Source organism: Numenius arquata, chromosome 11 (genome assembly GCF_964106895.1).
Source record: "Numenius arquata chromosome 11, bNumArq3.hap1.1, whole genome shotgun sequence".
Taxonomy (NCBI): Eukaryota; Metazoa; Chordata; class Aves; order Charadriiformes; family Scolopacidae; genus Numenius; species Numenius arquata.
Genome location: NC_133586.1, coordinates 34,618,365 through 34,641,812, shown reverse-complemented (window position 1 = coordinate 34,641,812; position 23,448 = coordinate 34,618,365). Strand labels below are relative to the sequence as shown.

The window sequence follows — 23,448 nt, the reverse complement described above, 5'->3', positions numbered from 1 at the left end:
TAATTGGAAATAACGACTGGCACACTGCTGGGTATACAGGAGCAGAACAATCTTCATGACTAATATAACAGAGCCAATGAATTTTAAAAATGTCTCGGGTAAATAACTCAAAATGCTAATTTGAGAATAGGCAGTAATACTGTTTTGGTGATATCCCCTCCTTTTCTTAAGAGATGAATCCATCCAGCAGCAGATAAGATTCTATCAATCACTCATACAGCAACATCTAGTGGCAGAGGGATTACAGCAAGTGTGCTCACCCTCCAGCAGCAGAGGAAGGGAAGAGACAGACTTCCTCAACGGAACAAACTAAAAATTGTGCCAAATTCAGAGTTGCCTAATAAACTGTCTTCTCTATTAATTTCAAGTAAGGCACACATTGAAATTAATTTCATTAGTAACAAAATCTATTAGTACTTTTACCAGTTTAGTAGTTTCTATAGACCTGCTGCTACTTCAGATGCGTATCTAAAGACTTTTCCGAGCCTAGTATCCTGCTTAATCCCACCTTTTTAACACCATAAGGAAAAACTCAACTGTAGAAAAGCAAGCAACTTAGTACAAACATCAGTAACTATATCTACACTGAAAGTATGACAAGAGACTCATGAAATAAGTAACAGGAAGTAAAATAGAGCAATGTTTTATCAAAATAACAACAAAAAAAATAATCCCCCATGGTATCAAGCTTTAGTATCTAATGTAATTACGTTGTTTTCAAGGATGCTGCTTTCTTACTGTCTTCTGTGCCTGCAAGACCCTTACCCTTATATAAAAAGTGAAAAAAGCTAAGAAAAAAGCTGCATTAGAGGAGCACAATCAAAGAACTGAACCATCATACTTGTGCCGTTTGCCAGCATTACCAGTTAAAATGTGTTTGTTTCTTTGAGCAGAATTCTTCTTTCAGCATTGCTCCTAAGTCAGACTTCAGCGCAATCTGCTCAGGCTATGTTTATTCTCTTGTTTTGAAAAACTGATAGTAAAGTAAAAGCGTTCTCCTCCAGCAGCGCTACGCTCAGAACCCTCCTCCCACCAGCACATGACAGCATCCCCATGATTATTCCTACTTTCAGATAGTATCTCAGCTCTTTTGTTATATTCAGCATATATACCACCAGACTGTGGGAAAAAACAGACACTATGCAAAAAAGTCTCTACTTATCAAAACGTACTGCTTTTCAAATATTGGCTGGAATATAAAGAACATCTATTACAAGTCCAGCTGTACACAAGCTCTTGGTAAAACCATGCTACCACTGCCAAAGCAAGCCATTTCTTGTAGCGCTCTGTGTCAAGTAAGAGCCAGTTCCTTCTGGGAAAATTTTCTTTCTGCTCTAAAACTTTCAGGGAACTCTTTTTACTTATCTTAAAGTGACATCTACAGTTAAGTTTGTGTCACTTGGGAACATGCCTCAACAACTCCCGTCTCCGTTCACCCAGCAAAGGCCACACCACAGCAGAACTAGTCCTTCCTATGCTGTTAAAGTGGCACCAACCGCTAATTCACTTTTCAACCCGGCCTGATCTAGGAGAAAGGGCCTCTTCTTTAAAGCAAACAGATGATGTTCTCATGTGCAAAGGAAGAGACGAGAAGGGTATCATCTTTAATACCAGTCTACACCTAAGTAGTATCTGACTTTATTTCCATACAGAGTGCCAGAGACTGATGTCTTTTTCAACAGAATGTCAGATGAATACTTGGACGTCAACACCAGAACACCGCCACCACCATCTGCATCCACATGGGAGACTGTCAAACTTCTGCCGCTGCATGATACAAAGGGGAAAGAAAGATGTTTGCTGCGTCTTTAGCAGTTACTCTTTGTTATGTTTTTGTTAGAACACGTACCTCAAGCCACTCCGCTGTCTTTCAAACACAACTAGAGAAGTGGGTGAAACTTAATCTGTACTGACACTGATTTCAGTAACAACTGACCAACGCTTCCAAGCGTCAGGACTAGGGAGCTTCTGGAGCATTTACAAATCCTCAAAACAGACATTAAATGCTCAAAATACTTTTACCATCTCAAAGATGAGTAATCTTTTAGCTATAAACTTATAGTACCATTTAGGAATGGCAGTGCATGTCCTCCTGGGTGAAAGCAGTGTATCAACTAATCTGATTGCTCCCCTAATTCTCTTTATATTTCATTCTCGACATTTTATAGTATTAATATTTAAATGTGATTTGAAACCCATTAGGATCTATTCAAGTACTCTACAACATAAGGTTTTTTTCTTGGTAGCTCTATGGAAGGAGGAAACATGGTGAGGCCATAAAAAGAAAGACACTGCCTCGGGGAGCTGCACAATCTCGACATGCCTCATGCTCCTGACAAAGGAGACCTACTTCCAACTGCTTTCTAAATTTCCCACAATCACCAAGATCTTCATTATAAGACTTCCCAGCGTTCACACTTAACTACCAGTATTTTTTCACGCACTGGTAAATTAAGATGTATAGTAGAAGTCAACAACACATACGGAAGCACAGATGTCAAACTGAACTCACGGTGAAGGAAAGTAACTTTGTAGACCGCAGCTGAAGTCCCATTTTTACAGAATTTATCAATATTGGCTCCCTCAGCTGAAGACTACGTTAAAAAAAATCACTGCTGTTACGTCACCTATAACAAATACAGATTTGAATGAATTGAAGTATCTGTGGTAGAGCTCAAGAATGGCAATATAAGAATTACTGAAGATAAATACAGCAGGATTTCTACTTTAGGACAATTTTCATTAATGCCTTACATCAGCCCTTCCCAAACGCAGCGATAAGAGAGGTGAAATCCTGTAGTTGCTTCACAGCAACTGAACCACAGGTGGAATACACAGCGCGAGGCACCAGGCAGGGTGCTGCCACGCCTTTTGGCAGCAGCTTGCAGTTAAATCAGATGAAGGTGATTAAGGAACCAGTCCCGGAGTTGGTTCTGCATCTGCAGATTCTTGAGCCACATCAGTGCAGAGCTGCACCCCTGCTCCTGGGAGAAGGCTCGCTCATCCACTTGGGTGTGAGGAAGGGCAAGACATCTCAGGAACTTCTATATTCATCTAATATTAAAGAATTTGGGGTACTGATGGAAGTATGCACATATACATTGATTAAAAAACCCGCAAGTCATCAATAAATAACCAAAACCTGTTCTATAGAGTTAATAATTAATTAATCTGATGACAAATCCTAATAAAAATCCTCCGTCTTTATACTTACTTTCTGAAAACGCGCATATAAAATAGTTTGATAGTGGTCCCAAGACACCCAGGAAGACTGAATTTCAAACAATCTAACGTCAGGATTATTCCATGACATTACTGCTGGAGCAGCACACTGACACTGCCAGACAGCAGGACCTCAACTCAAAACACGCAGCCGTAAGGAGACACATGGCAGCTACCTTGCACGTGCCACTTCCCCGGACTAGTAAAACACCCTTCTGTGACAGAACTCCAAAGAAGCCCCTATAAGAGAAAAACCAACACTGCCAGCTTTCAGCTTGACAACTCTGGAAGTCTTCCTCGGTCACCTGTATGAATCATTTGTACTGTAGCTATAACTAAACTTGCTATTTCTGTCTCAATTCAGAAGTGTGTTTTGTACAATGTGAAAAGCACACAGCGCGTTGCTATACCATTTTGTTGATTGCACAGTGCTTATTATCACAGCAGCTAAATGCCTGTTCTAAATACATTACACGAACAATTACACTTTTCAGGATGGTGACTGCATCATACAGCACAGTTTGTCAAAAGATACATTTTTGTATCTCAGGCTAAAACACTCAAAATGTCGAACTTTGAATTTCGAAGAATGTGCAAAAACTATGCCACGTATTTTAAAAGAACCATTACGTACTATGCAGTGTTTGCTGTATCTGGATATTTTACGAAGTACTACCGTTAGAGATGCAAGCAGCTCTCCTACGCTTCTCTTAAAACTTTATTTCCTTCCACAGTTTGTGCCAATTTGCTTCCTATTACAGAACATACCCTGCTCAGTGCAGTCTTCAAGCACAGACCTTATATTTCTTAGTTTTGTTTCTGAGTGCAATGTTCTTTCTTTTTTTTCCCTCCTTCTTCTTTCTACATAATTCTTCAATTATTAGCCAGACTTAAAAAAAATATTTTACTTCTCTCTCCCGCCACCAAGATGCTAATTTTTTTTTTTTTTTTTTTTTAAGGTTTTTCATAGCAGGTGAGCAAAGACATTCTTACAAATCGTTTTCCTCTGCTTTCACCCACTGTAGCCTCATTCACCTGCTCATCCAAAGAAGCCAAGTCCCTCTACCTTCTCAGTGATGTATTTGTATTAAAATGCCAGCATAAGCATGTAAGACATGCCCTTTGCTTTCTCTGTCCTGGAGAGCAAACACCATCTGCTTAAGACACCCAGATCCTACATTTGATGGAGCACTGCCATTTGAAAGAATTGAAGATATGAAGACTGTTTCACTTCTTTTAAGCCTCTTCCCTTCGCGAGAGGGAAACTGCTACTTCACTGCGTTTGTTCCCTTTCCTCTGCTGATCTTCCCTTCCCCCCCTCAATATTATTTTTCTAACCCTACTTGCCCACAGCAGCCAGACTTCAAGATCTGGAAGTGATACCACTAAACAGAAGCTCTGCTCTCCAATCACACACGCAACACCTCAGGTAAAAGAGCTGATGAATTACCAAAAAGGATACAGCACTCTGTTCTTTGCTTGAATTAATACCCCTACACGCCAAAGCTGCCACCCAGCTCTGGAGGGGTACTCCACTGCAGAAGCAAATAGCCACATGCCAATAACTGATCATAATACAAGAGGCAGAAGACAAAAAAAGTTGTTTGTTTTTTTTTTTTTAAACCAACCAACAACATATTGCATCTACATATTTTATAACAACTATGCCCAGAATAACATATTCCTACTAGAAGCGCTAGCTTTTCTGTATATTCTGTAACAAAGACTGAGATTTTATTACTATTTCAGTGCCAGGAGTGGGATGCGCAGCACGTTAAACTTATTAGAACTATATTAACACACTTCAATTAATTTAAAAAACTTTTAATGGGTAAAATATGACTTGCATAAACCTTTATTAAAGTACCAGTGTAGAGTTCAGACAGTTGTTTGCACAAGAGAACCAGCAGTAAGACTAACATTCAAATTTTGTTTTGATTTCTCCTGGAGCAGAGTGCGGCCAAAGCAAAGACAGAAAACAAAAGCAAAACCAGACAACAATTTAGCTTACAGCCTCCAGCGATATTCTACATCCCTACATGATGGTTGTTTCTATATTTTGAACATATTCTATAGATTTCTGACAGCACAAAGTCTTTCAGGATAAGAAAAGAATTAATTCTATAGTTGCCAAAAAAACTCCTCTTATGATGAAGGGAATAGTACAATCTAAGTCTACTCTCCACACTGTAAAATTATATTGTTATATTTTTATTAGAAATGGGTTATCATACTTCAAAGCCAGCAACAAATCAGAAAAACACATCAGTCAAAACACTCCCAGAAGTAAAAAAAAAAAACAGCATGACAGTTCAAAAACAGGAGGAGGGTTTTTTTAAAATATAACAATATAGTCAGGGAAATTACTGTAGCAAGGTCTAAACCTTAAAATCTATGATTTTCAGGAAACTTTTGGCTTGACTTTCAAGCCAATGCCAACTTTCAAGCACTTCATAAGAAGTGCCAAATAACCTTATCAAACTTTCATTAGGCTTCACAAACCTGCAGGATGGACACGCAAGTCATAGGAATCTAAATCAGTGCGTTCCCTCATTTATCGCAAACTATCAGTTGATTAGTCAGACAGAAGCTTCTATTTATTCCCAATTACTTCCTGCTAATGCTGAAGGGACTTCAAACAGCTCTTCTGACACTCTCATTATTTAAAACAAACATGGCAAGGACGTTCAATGGCTTGATGCCCCTGCTGCAGATTTCTCTCATCAGTTAATACTCCCACCAAACACAGAACAATTCTTTCTTTGCTCAGGTGAACTACTGGCTACTAAGCACTGTATGAGGTCTCCGAGTTATTATTCACACCTCTAAGAACTACTATCACCGAGCACTAATATTTCTACAAGAAACCCTTCCTGCTAAAACAATCACCCAACGTATTTCCTATACAAATTCTGACTTCTCATTTAAATTGCCAGCAGTAAAAATCGATCAAGTTCCTAAAACACCCGTGTCTGCCCCCCTGTAATTCTTACTATGAAAACATACATGTAATAATAGTAATTAACCCTCCAAACAAGGATGCTTTGAGGCCACTTGGTTAAGCAACCTTAGGCCAAAAGCTAACCAACCTTTTATCACCATCTTTAAAACATTCTGAAGTGTTCGAAAGCCAGTATCAGAATCTGATTCTGTTTTGCAGGTTACGTATTGTATGATTTCAACAAGTTACCCTCAAGTGGCAATAACATAAAGATTACGCTCACTTTAAAATAGAAGTTAACACTTCAGCTGGCATAGCTGAACGACTGACAGTGTTCAGCCTGTTGCGCAGAGAAGCCTGAAAAAGAGCCTGTGTTTTATACCCGAGCGTGACACAGTGAATTCTGGTCATTAAATTATCTTTGATATCTGATCAGTGGCATTAGGCGATGCCCTGAGAACCATCGTGGGCCGGCCTCGCTGAACTGCTGCCAGCGCGCGGGGAGGAGACTGGGGGCACACCACCAACACCCTGGACATCGTTACCTAAAACAACGTCCACGCCGTGGACCTTCGGGACGTGGAGGGGAAATAAAAGTCCGGGCTTCGGTCCCTGGTGAGACGGGGGCGAGCTGCGCCCCCCCTCAGAGCCTGCCTGAGTTCTATCCCCACCGGGAGTAGGCGCGGGAGACCCGTGGTGTGGGGGGACGCTGAACACCACAGACACACCCGGCGCCGGCTCCCGAGGAGGCCCGGGGAAGTTATCGGTATTTTATAAGTAAAGTTTGCGGGAACTGGCTCACGGCAGGAGGCGGGAAGGCAAGGGGGGGAACGCACCGCCTGTGTGGGGCACTGCCGGCCCCCCCGGGCCGCGCACCGGCTGCCGGCGGCCCGATCCCCAGAAGGGAGAGAGGCCCTGAGGCAAAGCGCTCCGGAGGGATGGGGCCGCGGGCACCCTCGGCAACCAGCGGGCACCGCTCCAGCCCCCGTACCCCTCCCGCGGGCAAGCTCTCGCCCGGCCCGGGCGGCCCCGGCCCACACTGCGCCCCCGCCCCTGACCCACTAACACACCTCCCAGCCAACATGGCCGCCCCGCCAGCCAGCGCGGAGCGCAGCCTAGCCCGGCCACCGCCTCCCCGCCCCGCCCTCCCCGCCCGCTCAATGGCTCGCTCCTCAGCCCCGCGCGCTCCCATTGGCCACCGCCCACGCCGCTCACCCGCCCAGCGGTCCTTTCAAGCTAGGGTGAGGCGACATGTAAACAAACCCCCTTCCGCCGCTCCGGGGGGAATCGGCCGCGGCCCCGGGTCCCCTCAGACCGCCCCGAGCGCAGCCGAGCCGCGGCCGCCCGTCTGCGGGGCACTGGGAGCCCGCCCCGGCCTCCCCCCCGGCCCCTACGTGGAAGGAAGGGCGCGGAGGGCTCCCCTGCCCCGCGGGAGTCAGCCCCCGCCCCGCGGTCCCCGCCGCCGCTCGGGTGGGGGCGGCTGACGCGGCCTCCCCCGGAGCGCACCCCTCGCTGCCCAGGAGAAGGCCCTTACCGGGTGGCCGGGGCTGCCGCTCAACCCCGGCCGGTGAACCTTCGTGCCCCCCCCCGCCCCCGTCAGTTACATAAAACGCCGTGCCGGAGGGGGGAGAGTCCCTCCCGCCGTCCTGCCCCGCCGCCTGCCGGCCTCCGGGACCCCCCTCCGCCTCCCCTGGCCCCGCAGCCTTCCCCACGGACCGCAGCCGTCCCGCTGGACACCGGCTCACGCCGGGCAGAGAAACCTCGCGCCCCCACACGTCACACCCCCCCCCCCGCCCGTCCCGAACATTCAAACAGGTCGAAAGCGGAGGAGGCGACTATGAGCCTGAGAGGCAACAGAGCGCAGGAACCGCCGAGCCCTTCTGCACCGGTGCCGCGTACCCAGGCAGCCGAGCAGCCCCTCCGCCCGCACAACCAGCAGGACCCATCTCCCCCCAACAGGACGGCGCTTTCCCTTCCCCGGCGCTCGCTGCCAGGCTCGCTTTCCTCGCGAAGGTGCTGGCCGCTCCCGACGAACGGGGGGGGGGGGGGGGGGAGAGAGGAGGTGGGAATGGACGCTGACAACTGCTAACCCCGCGCTCCGTCCCCCCCCGCAGCCTCTCAGCCATCGGGCCCGACCCCCGCCCCCAGCTCCGGGAGCTGGGCATCCCCTCGCCCCCCCCTCCCCGCGCAGCACAGCGGCTCTCCCGCAGCACCGGCAGCCACACCCCCCACCCCGAGCCGAGCGGGCGGCGGGCTCCCTCCGCCGGGCACCGTCCTCTCCTCCCCGGGAGCCGGGCACCCCTTCCCGCACCCCGCAGCCCCCCTGCCCGGCCACCACCGCCCCCTCCCCGCGGCCGGTGCTCACCGGGCGGCCAGGGCTCAGCAGGGGGCGCCGCCCCGCGCGCTCCGGCCCGGACCCTCCATGCGGCTTCGGGGTTTGTTTTGTTTATGTCCCTTCCTGACGGGTTCCCGGAAATCGCGTGACTCGCCCCCCTCACGTGGGGAGGGAGGGAAGGCGGGGGGGGGAGGGGGGAAAGGCCGTGCCAGCCAATCGCCGGCCGCCGCTCCGCCGGCCAATGAGGCACCGCCCCGCCGGGGCCTCCCCCGTCACGTGACGGGGGAGAGGCGCGCGGAGGGTATTTAAGGCGGGGTGGCCGCTGCTCGCCAATTCGTGTTCTACTGGGGCTGCGTCCTTTTGCTGCCGTCCCCAGATGGACACACAGCCCCCTCCCTCACAGTGACAGGTGCTTGGCCTCCAGCACTGGTAAAATTATTAACAACTAATAATAAAACAAGACCCAGCCATTCTTATCTTACTATTTGTAAAGGGCATTTCTTCCAGCATTTAGACGAGTTTTTGCATTTCACCCCCTGTGGTAACAAGACTTCCTCCCGCTACACCTAAACCCCATCGTGCCTGACAATACAAAGCAAGCAACATTATTTTGCTCGGTAAGGTGTGACTCTGGCAAGAAGGGCCCAGCTGCCGACTCTGACAACGCTTGCACCCCGGGTACAAGTGTAATCTTCCATCATTTCCAGAAGAGGAAAAGCAAACTTCCATAAAATCTTCAGAACAATGTCCCACGAGGGGCAAAGATGCAGATATTTGAATTTCCTAAATGATACAAACAGAAAAAGTTAAAAGCATCTGAAGTGACCCCAACCTGAACATTTGCTCTACGTGCTCCCAATGTTTGACTTGGAGCCTCCAAGACTTGGCGCCTCCAAGACTTGGCTACGGAGTCAGCTCCCTTAACCTTCCGTGCTTTCTCCATCCCCCCACAATATCAGTACACATGGAGCTCAGAGGGTTTCCCTGCAGCCCCAGGCTTTCCATCTACTTCAAGCACCACCAAGCTTCCTTCACGTATATTTCAACACTCTGTGTTCTCTTCTGCTGTCAGGAAGCAAGAAGCCAACTGCTAAAGGCTTCGATACCTGCGTGGTTCATTAAACACCAGCGGCTGAGTCCGGCTGCTCTAATTTCCTGCAGTCCTGCAAAAAAAAAAAAAAAAAGAAGTAATCTGCAGCAGCGTTAATTCCCGGCACACACGGAGCAGACCATTCCATCATCGCGATGCAGACGGGAGGTCACACAACATTCAGCAGAACAGAAACAAAAGATTATTTTTTCAGCTTCTTCAATCGTGCTACTACCTGGTACCTGTTTCAGAGAAAAAAATTAAACATTTGGATAAAGGGAAATTTCTTTATCTGGAAAGAACCTAAATAAAAATTAAACCATGGCTTGTCTGTCCAGGCTTTGAACAGCTCTTCACATGAAATTCACCAACACCGTGTGAACTCTTTGACTCCTCCTGGATCTTCTACAAGGAGGGAGAGCTTAGAACCTAAAACAGAAAGCTTGTGAAAGCAAGTGACAATACCAATAGCCTAACCCCACTGTTTGCCACTGGATGTTTTCTTTTTCCGTGTCCCACATTAGGCTAAATACGACAGGAAGATCAATATATTTTAAAAACCTGTTACATATTCAGAATTGTCACCAGTGTCTTGAAGCACTTCCCCCCCCCCCCCATATGATGGCAACGTACCTTATCCTCCACACGTACTTTAAAAACAAAAAACAAACAAACAAACAAACAAACAACAAAACAACCAACCACCTAAGCTTTCATAAGATCATTTGCTTTCCAATTTTCTTAGGAATTATTTGCCACAAACCATATAGCATTACGGTGTACAACTTCTCGCATGTTACAATACAGCTCTCAGTAGCAGGTAACTTAAAAAAAAAAATAATAATCCACTCTTCCAGTCCCGACGTTTATTTGTAACAGTGGGTGCGTTCTTGTTTCTTTTGCAATTCACACTGTCCAGTTTTCAAATCACCGCAAAGTTACAGCTTTTTGTCAGGATCTTGGAATTTCCTGTGTAGAAATGAGTACTATCCCATTCAAGAAGTTAACAGGGCTATCCAAAAGGAAAAAGGGAAAATAAACCACCCCAAACCAGCAAACCGCTCCCTTATGTCCTTGCGCGTAGCAGTAACACACAGTAAGGAATAACAGCAATTTACCTGGAGATGATTTCAGGAGGCGAGACTGTACATACACAGACTCCTGTGCAGCGTTTATACCTTTTGAAGCCATTCCTTAGCAAACGACTTACGAGATTCACTGCCAACCCCATGGACTCAGCTGACATCGAGGAGCCGCGGCCATCTTTCCTCTCTGGCTGACATTGCCACGTGCTCTATCAGGTCTGCAATTCCACGTGCGAGTGTCAAATTGGTATAAAACAACTGCTGCTGTGTTTTCTGTTCAGTTCAAATTGCTTATCAGTATATGTATCCTCCGAAAAGGCTAGGGATTAAATCGATCTCCTATCAAAATTCCTATTTAAGCTTCATTCAGACCAGACGTGTTATCTCTGCTACCAGTCGCCTCATATCAGCAGTGGGAAGCTCGTGGAGAAGAGGCTCTCGAGCTACTAAGCATTTGCTTCTTCCTGCAGACTTTCCAGCAATTTTAGGTTACAAACTTAATCCTATTTTAGAACTACCCAAGAGGCCTCGATACAGGCAGCAAGCATGCTCATCTCATCACACTCCATGACTTTATTCCAGTTTATCCACATTGTCTAAGTTTCCTCAACTCTGGCCAACTATTGTTCGATGAAAACCACAGAAAAGCACATCGTAACAGTTAAACACGGCACGAGAGCATTTTGTATAAAGCAGAGGATTAGTTTTATTCCCAGGCAGGAGAAATTTAAGACCAAATTTCCCAAGAACACAACTCATTTAAAAAAAAAAAAAATGCCATCAGCACGAGGCACCGCTGTTTCTCCTCTCTTCATACAGTTTCATTGCACACGTTTTTTTCAAGTGCAGTCAAAGAGACCAGGGGTGAAAGCACAGCAACAGACAACCTCAGACCTGGGAGATACATACAGTGTTCCTACAGGGTGAGTAAAATGAACAGGAAAGCTGACTTCATGACCCATAAAAACTTTAGAAATTTTCATCACATCTGAAGTTAACAGGCAACAGTTTACAGTACCAAAGAGGAGTATAAATTGCATGAGGCACACTGTTAAACGGTACAGTCGGAAAAAAATACAGGGCTTTGAACAAGCCATTTGAAGCACAATAGAAAGGTTAAGGCATTAATGCAGGCTTGGTATCCAGCCAACTACATTAAAGGCATCTTTGGGTCAGTGGAGTTTTTCATCTGGAGGAAATCTCTTCTTTACCTGTAAAGCAAGAGGCAACTTAATTATTCCTTTTCATGGAGACAATTTACTAATTGAAGACCCGGTTGTTAACTGCAACTATTTCCATTCCACAAATGCACTGAGAAATGGTCAAGGACTGTAGATAATTAATCTATACGTAGCTTCAAGAATAACCTCTACTTTCTTGCTTTCTCAGCAGTTTAATTTCTGCAGTTACTACAAGTAGTTTCAGTTCCATTACAAACTGGAAGAACAGCTAATCTACTAGAAAGTTTTGAATGCTGTAACAGCATTCAGACATCTGGATGATAGTCCTTCTTGCACTTGCATGAAGAAAGTTCCTGGACTGAGAACACAGACTGTAAATGGAGAAAGTTAAGGAGAACAAGCGGCGTTAGATCCCATTGCTTAAGACAGGCTACAGCCTGTATGTGCCACAGCTACAGGAGTTTGCATGTTCTTACGTATTGCCAGCCAAGCCATTAACTTGATTATACAGACAAGTCATCTGATACATCATCATTACTTGAATTGCAGGGACACTGACTGAAAAGAAAGACCGAACTTCTGTAACTTTGGCATAGATCAGTAAAGTCAACATCTGTAGAAGCTCCTCGCTGGAACGCAGTAGCCTTCTGTGTGCATTTTCAGCCTGCTCTGTTGGTCAAGTAAATTGGGTTTGCTTAGATCATCCTCATTTTTAATTAAGGTCGCTCCACTCTGGGAGTTAGTATTTCGTTCTCTTTGCTTTAACTCTTTGCATCGACCACACTAATCCATCCAAACCTCAACTGAAAGAAATGGGAGGCAAAAAAAATTATAGTACATGTACCTCGAGTGCTGGAAAAGCACATCTTAAAAGCCAAAAATAACTGATCAAACAAGAAACAGTAGCTGTATTTATGGGATTTTAAGCAGTGTCAGAGGTATATTCCAACTCTTTCAGATGGAATCTAATTCACAGCTCCTCTCCAGTGAGAAACTCAACGGGAGGCTCAACAGCAAAAGACGGGGCACTGCAGCCTGATCAACGTAGCCACGTCCTTGCTGCTCAGCTCGCTCAACGCTACAAGAGTAATTCAAACAAGATCGTGGAGAATAGTATGTCCTGTAATAGCACAGTTCTAGCAAGAAAGAACATAATATTTAACTATGATATTTGAGGATCATTATATGCTTTTACTTTTTTAAAGCATTCTTTTTCACAAAGACAAGAACCTCCATTTTATTCTAAACATAAGCCAAGGAAATGAGGTATATCAAAGGTTGAAACAAACTGCTTCATATAACACAACAGCATGTGCTATACAGGTCTCAAATTCTCCATTAGTAAGTTAAAAAATGACAGCTCCTCACATAAACCTTCTGGCCATCCTAGAACGCACTATTTCCCTCTCTTCCTTGGTACAAATTTACCCCTGGATCTGTGGAAAATCCTTCACTGAAAGGGAGGGGGAAAGCTCCGATTCTTTTAGCAGATGCCTGGAGTTCAAGAGCTTTATCTCATCTCCAGTTTGTCCTTGTTGGTTACAACACACAGACCATTTATCAGTCAGAAGGAAGCCCAATTTTTATATCCAAGGCATCCACGTGTCCAGATAACGACATTTCAATTTCACATCCCAGGCAACTGAATCATCCCCTGGGATTCAGGGATCTGTACGCCCATTGCCAGAATACACTGGTCTCTGTTTTAGCTAACTGATTATGTGTTAACACACGAGCAGTGAAAATGCACATAGGAAATTCAGCTTGACTGACTGAGCTAATTACAGGCCTCTACTTTGAAGCAGGGCCAAGTCTACCTTTAACTTCTGCTTGCTGCTTAAAAGAGAAGCTACAGACACATACACATGCCACAGTCTGACAACACCGCAGTTCAGATGAAGCCTACTTTGAAGCAGCTGAGCTTTGCTTCAGGGTAAATGTTCAGGATGCTTTACAGTCAGCATTTAACTGAGCTGTAACATCAACTGTCATCTGTCTGCTGCTATTGGGCTTCTGTAAACAGAAGTTAAAGTAATAACAGCAAGGGGGTTGGCAGTTAAACCTAAAAAGACAAAAAACCCCAACAACAGAACCAGTTAAAAAAAACTAAGCGTGTCTAATTATTCAGTTAGCAGCATAAAAACTGAAATCATGTGTACCTCTTTCCACAGCTACCCCTCATTTGAACCTTCAACTCCAAATGCTGCCGTTCTAAGAGAAGCCTGAAGTCAACATGGTACTTTTCATAGAATCACAGAATGGTTTGGGTTGGAAGCAACCTTAAAGATCATCGAGTTCCAACCCCCCTGCCCTGGGCAGGGACACCTTCCACTACACCAGGTTGCTCAAAATCCCATCCAGTCTGGCTTTGAACACCTCCGGGGATGGGGCATCCACAACTTCTCTACCTTTTGGTACAAGACTTTGTATTTTTGCTGGTCATGTCAGAAAGCATGCCCAAGAACTGTAACAACAACATTCCAATAGCACTACCCAGAGAGCAACTACCACCCTCACCTATGATTAAAGTTGCACACAGGCTATCATTAAAAAAAAAAAAAAAAAAAAAAAAAGCTCAGTGTTAGTGCTATACATTGACAGGAGATAAAAACCCACTCTAATTGCAGTTCTCACTCTAACCTCCAAGATGAACGAGGGCAACTACATATTTCTACACTTCCTTGGAAATCAAGACAGGTCTTGGATGAAATGGTAGCAGGCTTGAAGAGAGGTTTAACAGTTGTTAAAGATTAGAGAATCCACTTATGCTAGCTATTAAAAGACACCACAGCCTGATTTTTTTTTTTTCCTATAGGAAGAAGAAATGCACTGTTCTCCTTACCAACCCCTGCTCACTGAACACAGCACCACATGACATGATAGCAGAGAAAAATAACTGTACAAGAATTCAGTCCAAGCTTTCCATGGTATCCAGTCTAGATTAACATCCAAAATATGTTTTGTTGCAATCTATAGATAGGTTTCTCCTGCAAAACAGTCAGCAATTCTGAACACACCGCTTACGCTACTGCTCAATTTCTCCTGAAGCTTTACCGTACCAAATATATTAATAAGTCTGATCATACTCACCTCGTCAATAAATTGCAGCAGAGGACAGACATCCTTAAGGCCAGTCATATTTAAGATACCAGATTGTTTCATTGCTTAACTGTGGCCCAAAGAGAGGGTTGAGTTGAGCCAGAATCGCAATCAGCCAACTGCAAGACAAACCCCCCAACCCAAAAGAGAGAACATCAGCCAAATTATGAAGCTTACAATAATGGAAAGGTTTGTCCAGAGCACAAGTACTATCAGAGAAGAGACTATTTTCAGGAGGGTCTACTATCAAATTGAACTTTACTCAAGCTCATACACAAACACCAGATACCTGCAATAAAGATCTGGTACCGAATCACTCCGCAACTCAATCAATAACTTGCCGTCTTTGATTTAAGGCAGCACAAACCCACGTGCCAGCATTTCTCTCGTACTTTTCCTTTGACAGGAAAGTGTTTTCAGACAATGAAACTCAGGTATTTGTGGGCTCGGGAGAAAGAAATGTAAGAGACAGACCTTTTCTCAGTGCCTTTGAAGCATTCCTTAAAAAAAAACCTCTGAGAAACATACTCTTCTCATTTACTTTTATTTTCAGTGTAGGACAATGTACCCTTGCAGACATGGGATGTTTTTCATCAGAGACTGAACAAAAGTGAATTTAAGCCTAGCACAGAGATCAAGAAACAGGAACCTGAAGCAAAAGGGTACAATGCTACAGGACCACACATACACAAAATTAAAAATCCCACAACAACAAAACCAATCAATATGACAACAAACCCCAGATCATCAGCAACACGAGCCTTGTCATCAGAGCAGCTCACAAACTAACACTGCAGAAGCCATAGCCAGAACTGAGAACAAGAGGAATGCAGTTTGTGGAAAATATCCAGGAGAGCTAAACAGAAATAAATATTCCACTGTTAAAAGCTGTATTTGCTTTGTAAATATTACAATATTCAGAAAGAACAATGGATGCTTCCATGGATTTAAATCTATGTTAAATACTAACTATATAAACACATTTAGTGAACACACTGGCTCATCTGTCTGCTATTTCTAGAATGCTTTGTAAGGAGGAGAAAAAGCAGAGCAGCTTTGTAATGGGAGCTGCCACAAATGTATCAGAGTGCTTAGACAGTCATGGAAAATTCCACACAAACCTTGATGCTTTGACCAGCAAACGAAGTGCAGGTCGGCTGTAAAATGGCTAGAACAGCCAGGGGCAAAAGATGTGGGCCAGACGAAAGAAAACACATCAATCCTCTTAAAGTTTACAAATATTTATTTTCAATGCTGCTTTCAGTTTTATACAAAGTAGGACTCTAGTTAAAATGACGTGCTGAGCCTGCAGCGGTCTATCAGTCATGCAAGCCTGGAAATAAGTACCAGGCTCTACAAAGCAATTAAAACATCAGCAAGACACCACCAAGAACAGCCACTAACCTTTAGGTTGACATGTTTCTACTTTGCTATCCAAAGCAAAAACAACAACGTATTTTGAAACAATGTTAATCATGAGGTTAAATTTGCTTAAGAGAAAAGCAAATTAGCTCTTAAAAATATCACAGAATTTATTTTGCAAGGGTTAATTTTCAGATAGAAAAGACAGATAGGGTGCCAGAGCACTGTACCATCTGCCTTTAGCATCCTGAACTAACAGAAGTGGGAGGAGGGTAGGAACACTAAAAGCCTGTGAAAGCACATTATTCTCTTTCTCACTGTACAGAAGGAAGGAACTCTATGCACAAATCTCTCACCTCTCTATGCTTCCTAAGTTCAGACCCAGCATGGCTGTGAATTAAATGAGCTGGAAGCACATTCAAAATATTGACGTCCCCCAGCTGTATAACCATGCTTTAGGCAAGCACTGTGCCATTTTCAAAAGCTATTTGTTGGGACCATGCTGGATACCCAAGCTATGAGCCACAGTGGCATTACAGGTCAATAGTATATTCCTCCTCCCTGCTCTGCTAGGACCTAATAATTTAAAGCAGTAGTTAAGCACTGGGCTCTATGACTCCCTTGCATTCAAGATTAAAACAAGATGGAAAAGCTTTTCCCACATTTTGCTTAAGCGATGCTGCTTTATACAATAATGTATCATGACAACGCAAAACAAAACACGGCATTCAAAGCAAAACAAAGCAAGCCTCTGTATCCAACGCGTAACGTTCCAGAGTTGCTAAAATCAGGTATGGCATTCGAGCCACCCACAGGCCCTTAAATTCTACCAGATACCACTTACAACAGGCAGTGTTAATTACCCAGCTCAGACAAGGAAATTAAAAGTCCCTATGTTCTACCAGAAAGATTTTTTTAAAAGGTCTTTCTACCATAACTGCCATCTGTCTATGCTGCGTAATACAAATTAAGGTCCTGCTATCTCCGTTTAAATGTCAATTTGGGCAACCATATTTTAATCCTTTTAGAATCAGGAGCAAATAATACCCTTTTTCAAGTACACTGTCCTCTGTTAGTAGAATATCGTGGCACTTTTTTGGGAACTGCTTTGTTTCCCGAAGAACAACAAAATTAACACCATGTGATCAATATGGTTATTCGAAATGATCACTGCTAAATCTAAACACAGAAGAGACAGCTTTAAATTTGAAGTTAATCAAATTTCAACTTACTTAAAACAAATTCGGTTTGATGCAAATCAATTTGTCAATCAAATGGTTAATAAAGACAAGAATTTTTTTTTTCCCTATTTTCAACTGGAAAGGTAACTCGAAGAGTATGAAAGTAGGTCTAGCAGAGTTCTAAACAACTCTACAAAGAAGTAGGTGATGGTACTAGCTACCTACTAAGGACACAAAAATACAGAAGAGACCATACCCGGGACAATACCAGTTATTTTAACCCTAACTTATCCAACAAAGAATCCTCTTTTGGGCTTCCTTCACAACCAGCAGGAAAAATTAGCCTCTTTCTCTAGTCACTGAAATTAAGGCCTGAAATTTTTTTTCAATGCCTCCCCCCAAAAAAGAAGCAGATACGGGAAGAACAAACTTACATAAATTTGAATAAAACAGAGGAAAGAAAGGTTGGATCAGATGATCTTTAGAGGTCCTTTCCAACCAGGGCTGTTCTACAATTTTATACAGAATTCAGGAGGAAAAAAAAAAAAAAAAAAAGAGACTGTGCGATTAGGCAAGCTCTATCTTGGAACAAATGAAGAGAAAAATCTGCTTTTTGTTGTATTCTGGCAAGCAGACACTACATACGTAATTGATGTGGTTGGGTATAACTACCGATGGTTAAAAACATAATAAGATTTTGCTGCTGCTCTTTTTCCAAGGTGTAATTGGAGAAAGCCAAAGAGAACACAGAATACAAGTTACAGCCCACAAGATTATGAAAGAACCCCCTCACTGGGCATGCAAGGACAGATTATAAATCATGTTAATGACATTAGATTTATAATAGGTCCGTCTCGGTACAAAAATCACTAAACTTACAAGTGAAACACCACCGTACATTTGAAGAGTTCACAGCATTCAGTCAAAGTTATGAAGTTCTACAACAAATACATTTCACATCATAATCCAGAGGATTGTGCAGATGCCACATGGCCTCAAATTCAAGGAAACTCTCCTTCTTCAAACAGTAAGGAAAACGAACCCTAAGCTTCTAGGACTTTAGAAGAGTAGGACATTATTTGTTAAAATACAGAATAGAAAGAACTTAAGTGAGAATTTAAAACTGAAACAAAACGCAAAACATTTCCCCCCCAAAACCCTACCCCAATTTACTGTAACCAAAACACAGTAACCTAGTGAAGATGAGCAGCCAGTTGCCCTTTCTTAGGCAAGCATTTGGGACCTATCAGGAGATTGGGCTGCTATGTACTTTATGAGCAGGCAAGGAGGCCTTCATAGCACTGTGATTCCCAAATTTCAATCTCAAATTCAAGTTGCTGGCACTACAAAGCTCTTCTCAAGTTTCTACATCTGCTTAGCAAAACTCATTTAAAAAACAGTCATGGATAAAAAAACCACAGGATCAAGTTTGCTGTACTTTAACAATTATCCAGAAGAATGATTTCTTAAGACTTCACATGTCAAATACAGTGAATTTAAAAAAAAAAATATAAATAGGCCTCACCTGTGTAAAACCTGAATATCACATTATTAAACTAAATCAAACCTGCATGAGCCTGTGCCACAGGCCAACCCACTGTGGAACTAAACAGGCTTCTCCTGGAATATGCCGACACTGGTAATATGGCTTTTGGCTGTTAGCTCTTAGGAATGAATCTTGAGATTAGAGATCCATTTTTCTAAATATTCATGTTAAGCTCCTTAGAGTAGCATAAATAATGCCTAAAAACCTCAGGAAAGTACAAATATTACTCAGGTGGAAGTCTGAATAATGATTTTATTACAAGTTAACCCTAAAGATCTAACCAGACTTTTACCAGTTTACTCTCCAGAGCAAATTGTTATTTCTGCTTAGCACTTTCTTTGAGAAGATCAGTCTCTAGTCTTAAAAATAAACACCAAAACAAAACCAAAAACAGAGAGAGAAAACAATAAATATGCTTTCTCTTGTGGGTTACAGCTGGATTACCTCTTGACAAAAACCAAACACGGTATGACAAACTCCTCAACAAGGCATTTTGTTGTTTCTACTAATTCCTTACAGCCTCAAAATACACTGTGCATTTAAATAGAAATGGTCTTACTATTTCAGTGTCACAAAAAATATTTGTCATATATAAAAAACCCCCATGTGTAAGTTTTTCCACCCACTGCTCTACCAGATTTTGAGAATATATTCAGTCAAACCGAATGAAGCTAAACTCATCAGTAGGTTTAAATTAGTATCACCTTAGAAATAAATGTAAGGTATAAGGAATGAAAGAGGCAAAAAGTCATTTCGCTACTGTGAATCAGAAAAATTCTAGAATTGACAAACTGCCATTACACTTGTGAGCAAATAAGCTAGTGAACTGGAAAGGAATAATATCAGGTCAACACAGGGCACTATTCAACAGTTACGTGCCAGAGGACAAGGGGAATTCTGTTATGTTTTAATTCAGTATCTTCCAACGGGAAAACGCTTTCTCCAGCAGGTTGAAAATCTTTAGAACTAAGAATTCTAAGAGCTGTCAAAGAATACATGTGTCTAAATCTCCGAGACACATTTGAAAAGCTGCCTCCTAAACGTTTTGAGGATATAAAAAAGGAACTTTTGATTACATCAGAACTGTGCCTTGATTAAGAGGCAAGACATTATTTATACTTACAACAGGTAGCAGCAAACAGCACATGTCACCAGCATTGTGTTGATAACACTGCAAAAAGGAAGGAGAGAAACAGCTGATTAAGTGTCATGTTATGACTGACCACAAGATACATCGGAAAAAAAAACCCCAACAGCAAACAAGAATGAGTTCAACTTTGATCATATGGAAGGTGACTCAACATAAACGTTCTAACTTCTTCCAGCTGAGTAAGTTGCAGAGGCCCAGCCTGAGACTCTGCAAAAGAACTGACACAGCTCCGGCAAACAGAGGTATACAACTGTATTTAACAAAAATCACTCCTAAGAGGAGCAAAATCTTACGCAGTCAGTGTCCTTGCTCCATTTCACAGTCATTTCTACCAGCAAGTTACTAAACTACTGAAGCTGGATGTTCTAACGCTACCAGTATTCTGAAAACATTTTCTCCATTTGCAAAATTCTGCTTACAGAAAATTTTGGTATCAAAATACATCTTTTAATTTTATATCATGAATAATAATATTTCGCAAATTGAATACAAAATAGGATCTCAAAGCCACACACAATTGTCTGTAGGGTAAGATTTTCCTTTCTTGCTGAAAGAAAACTGTGTCAGAAACCATAGTTAAGCTGAAAAGAAGCAAGAACCAACCAGCTATTGAAACTGAAAATGGAAGAACTACAGCTACACACACACGATTTTGAAATGAGAGGAAAGGAAATGAGGTTTTCTAACAGCAAGCAATCTATGCAGCTCATGGAACTTAGCAGCAAAGTGGAGTTGTTTTTTTTTTTTCTTTTTAAATTATAAAAAGGTATTTCTCTCATATGTATTTTGCCCCTAAACCAAGTAACAAAAACTCATGCCAGCTCATTAACTTCCAACCCTTTTGTGACATGGATAACATCCAACTTTTTTTCTTCTATCAACACACACCCATCTTGTCAACTTTCAAGCAAATGCTACAAAGACTTCAGGAACCCCTCCTTTCCAGGGAGTCTCAGTCATTGTTTGGGAGTTTTAACCCTCGCAGTGTGAATTCTTAGGTCAGTGAAAGTTTGCATTGGCTTCTTTTTGTTACAAAAAGAACAATCCTGTTCAAAAACAGGCTTTGAGTTTTTGTTTGGGTTTTTTCTTTGTTTGTTTTGGTTTTTTTAGGAAGATGAGAAGTTAACAGACTACACAGTGTTACTACAGATGTGTTCTTATAGAATAAGAACGTATTTGTTCATCACATTTTGGAGTAACAACAGAACATCTGTTGGCGACCCACATACTTTAAGGACATGCCTGGAAGACTTATTTCCAAGACACTTATGAAAACAGGCAAGTTTTCAGGTAGAAGACACACTTCAGGTTTGAAACTGAGGCAGTAAATATCAAAACTAAGTAGGACTTGAGGAAAATTCCTCCAAGTTTAGATAAACAACTTAGAGAAAAGACAGTTGGTACCTGTGGAGTAGAGGGGATGTCAGAGAGAAGAGAGATTAAGAAGTCATTATCTCCTAGAGAAAAGAGAAAGACAAAACCTTGTCTACTTTTTAATCTGAGCAGCTACGATCCCTGCAGGAAAAACGTCTCTGCTTAGGCTCCGGTTTTGTCCTCGGGCCACCAGCATACATTTAAGCATAAACAGAGATTTACTACAGGAACTTTTGCAGTCTCATCTAGTATGAGACTAGAGGATGGTGGAGTAAGTTAGAAAAAGACGAATAAGAAAAGAAAAAGGAAGTTATTGCTCAAAACCCATCTAACTTTATCATACACCTCCTTGCCCCAGGACGCTGCGTATGCAGAGGTTTTACTGGGCTTGAGGGGAAAACTCAAGCCCGTCGATTATTAAGGCCGGAGACTCCTCTCCTGGCTGCGGCCCCGCGCTCGGGAAGCCTCGCAGGCGTTTGCTCCCTTCTTTCCGCCGCCGGCTGGATCCCGGCGGGCACAGCCGCCTGGGCCCCGGGCCCGCCCGCCCTCCGCGCTGCGCCAGCACGGCGACGAGCAGCCCGCAGGGCCACTGCGGCAGGAGGCGGCGGCTCCGGGCCCGGCGGAGCGACGAGCACGGCTGATACGGTGCTGCGGCCGCCGCCGGGCCTCGACGGTGGGGTAAAAGGGGAACTCGAGAGAGAGCCGGGGCCGCAAGGCCGCTGCTGCTGCCCGGCGGGCCCACGAGGGTACGGGGCGCCGGGCCCACCTCCGCTGAGAGCCTCCTCACACGGTGCCCCCCCCCCAATGCCTGAGGAGGAAGGGAAGGGGCCCGCCGCCGCCCTCAGAGCGGCCCCGGCCTCCCGCCGGCACCCAGTCACTCACCCGCGGTTAGGCCCCTTGGGTACGAGCCACGGCAGGACGCCGCCGACCAGCCCCCAGAAAACGCTCATGACGATGATGGGCACCGTCAGGCCACCGTACGCCATGGCTGGGCTGGCGGGGGCGGCAGCGAAGGGGGGGAAACTACTCGGTCCGACCCGGCGAGGTGCCTCCCCTCCCCTTCCTCACGGCCGGCCGCCGCGCCCCACCCCGCCGCCTCCGCCAATCAGCGCCCGCTACGTCACCGGAGGCGCGACGAGCGCGAGTCTGGCCCCGCCCCCCGCGATGGGCGCTGAGGGGACGGCGGCGGCAACGGGTCTGCACCGAGCCGAGTCCGAGACGGGGAGAAGGAACCAGCCTTCGGGGCCGGGGTGGAGCTCCAGGGCCGGTTCTGGGCTCATCAAAACACCGGGAAGGCGGCGAAGGCTGCGGCAGGAGAGCGGCTCGACAGCTGAGAAGGCCGCGGGCAGGAGCGGGCCCCGAGGACCCGCTGGGGGCTCCGGCTCAAGGGGAAGAAAAACGGCACTAACGGAGATGTGGGAACCGCGGGGGGACAAACCTCCGAGCCCACATAAAAGCGACATTCAGAGTCACCTTCTAAATCAGCCTTCGTGTCAAGCGTCAATGCCGATAAATGATTTCAGAAGTGCAAATGTAGTTTTGCTCAATTCTCAGCGTCAAAGCTGAGCTCCTTTCCCTCTCTATCGGCAGAGGGCCACTCACCGCACCAGTACATTCAATTAATTGCAGGGCTGTTTTCAACACGCTGCAGCAGCTCTCAATTATGCACCTATAAGTCTCTAAAAACCTAATTTCCACTTACAGAACAGCACTGACTCTGCCTTCACTCCTACCCTTTGGAAGCCAGCCCGCTCTACCCCGCCAGCACTGGCGAGGTCACCCCCCTCCTCAAGCTCCAGCATCAACCCGAGACCCTGAGACATCCCACAGCAAACGCAGCGCTGCGTTCGGCCACAGTACAGCTGGTGAACCTCTAAAATAC

General features: G+C 44.5%; 1 protein-coding gene across 1 annotated transcript; it reads right to left on the bottom strand.

The window, feature by feature from the left end:
* Positions 1-10,441: 10,441 nt before the first annotated feature.
* On the bottom strand, positions 10,442-22,666 carry ATP6V0E1 (ATPase H+ transporting V0 subunit e1). Its single transcript, XM_074155934.1, has 4 exons — positions 22,449-22,666; positions 20,166-20,213; positions 14,945-15,072; positions 10,442-11,884 (listed from the first exon to the last, which is right to left on the bottom strand). The coding sequence occupies exons 1-3, from the start codon at positions 22,550-22,552 to the stop codon at positions 14,979-14,981; spliced, it is 246 nt and encodes an 81-aa protein (XP_074012035.1). The 5' UTR covers positions 22,553-22,666; the 3' UTR covers positions 10,442-11,884; positions 14,945-14,978.
* Positions 22,667-23,448: the final 782 nt, after the last annotated feature.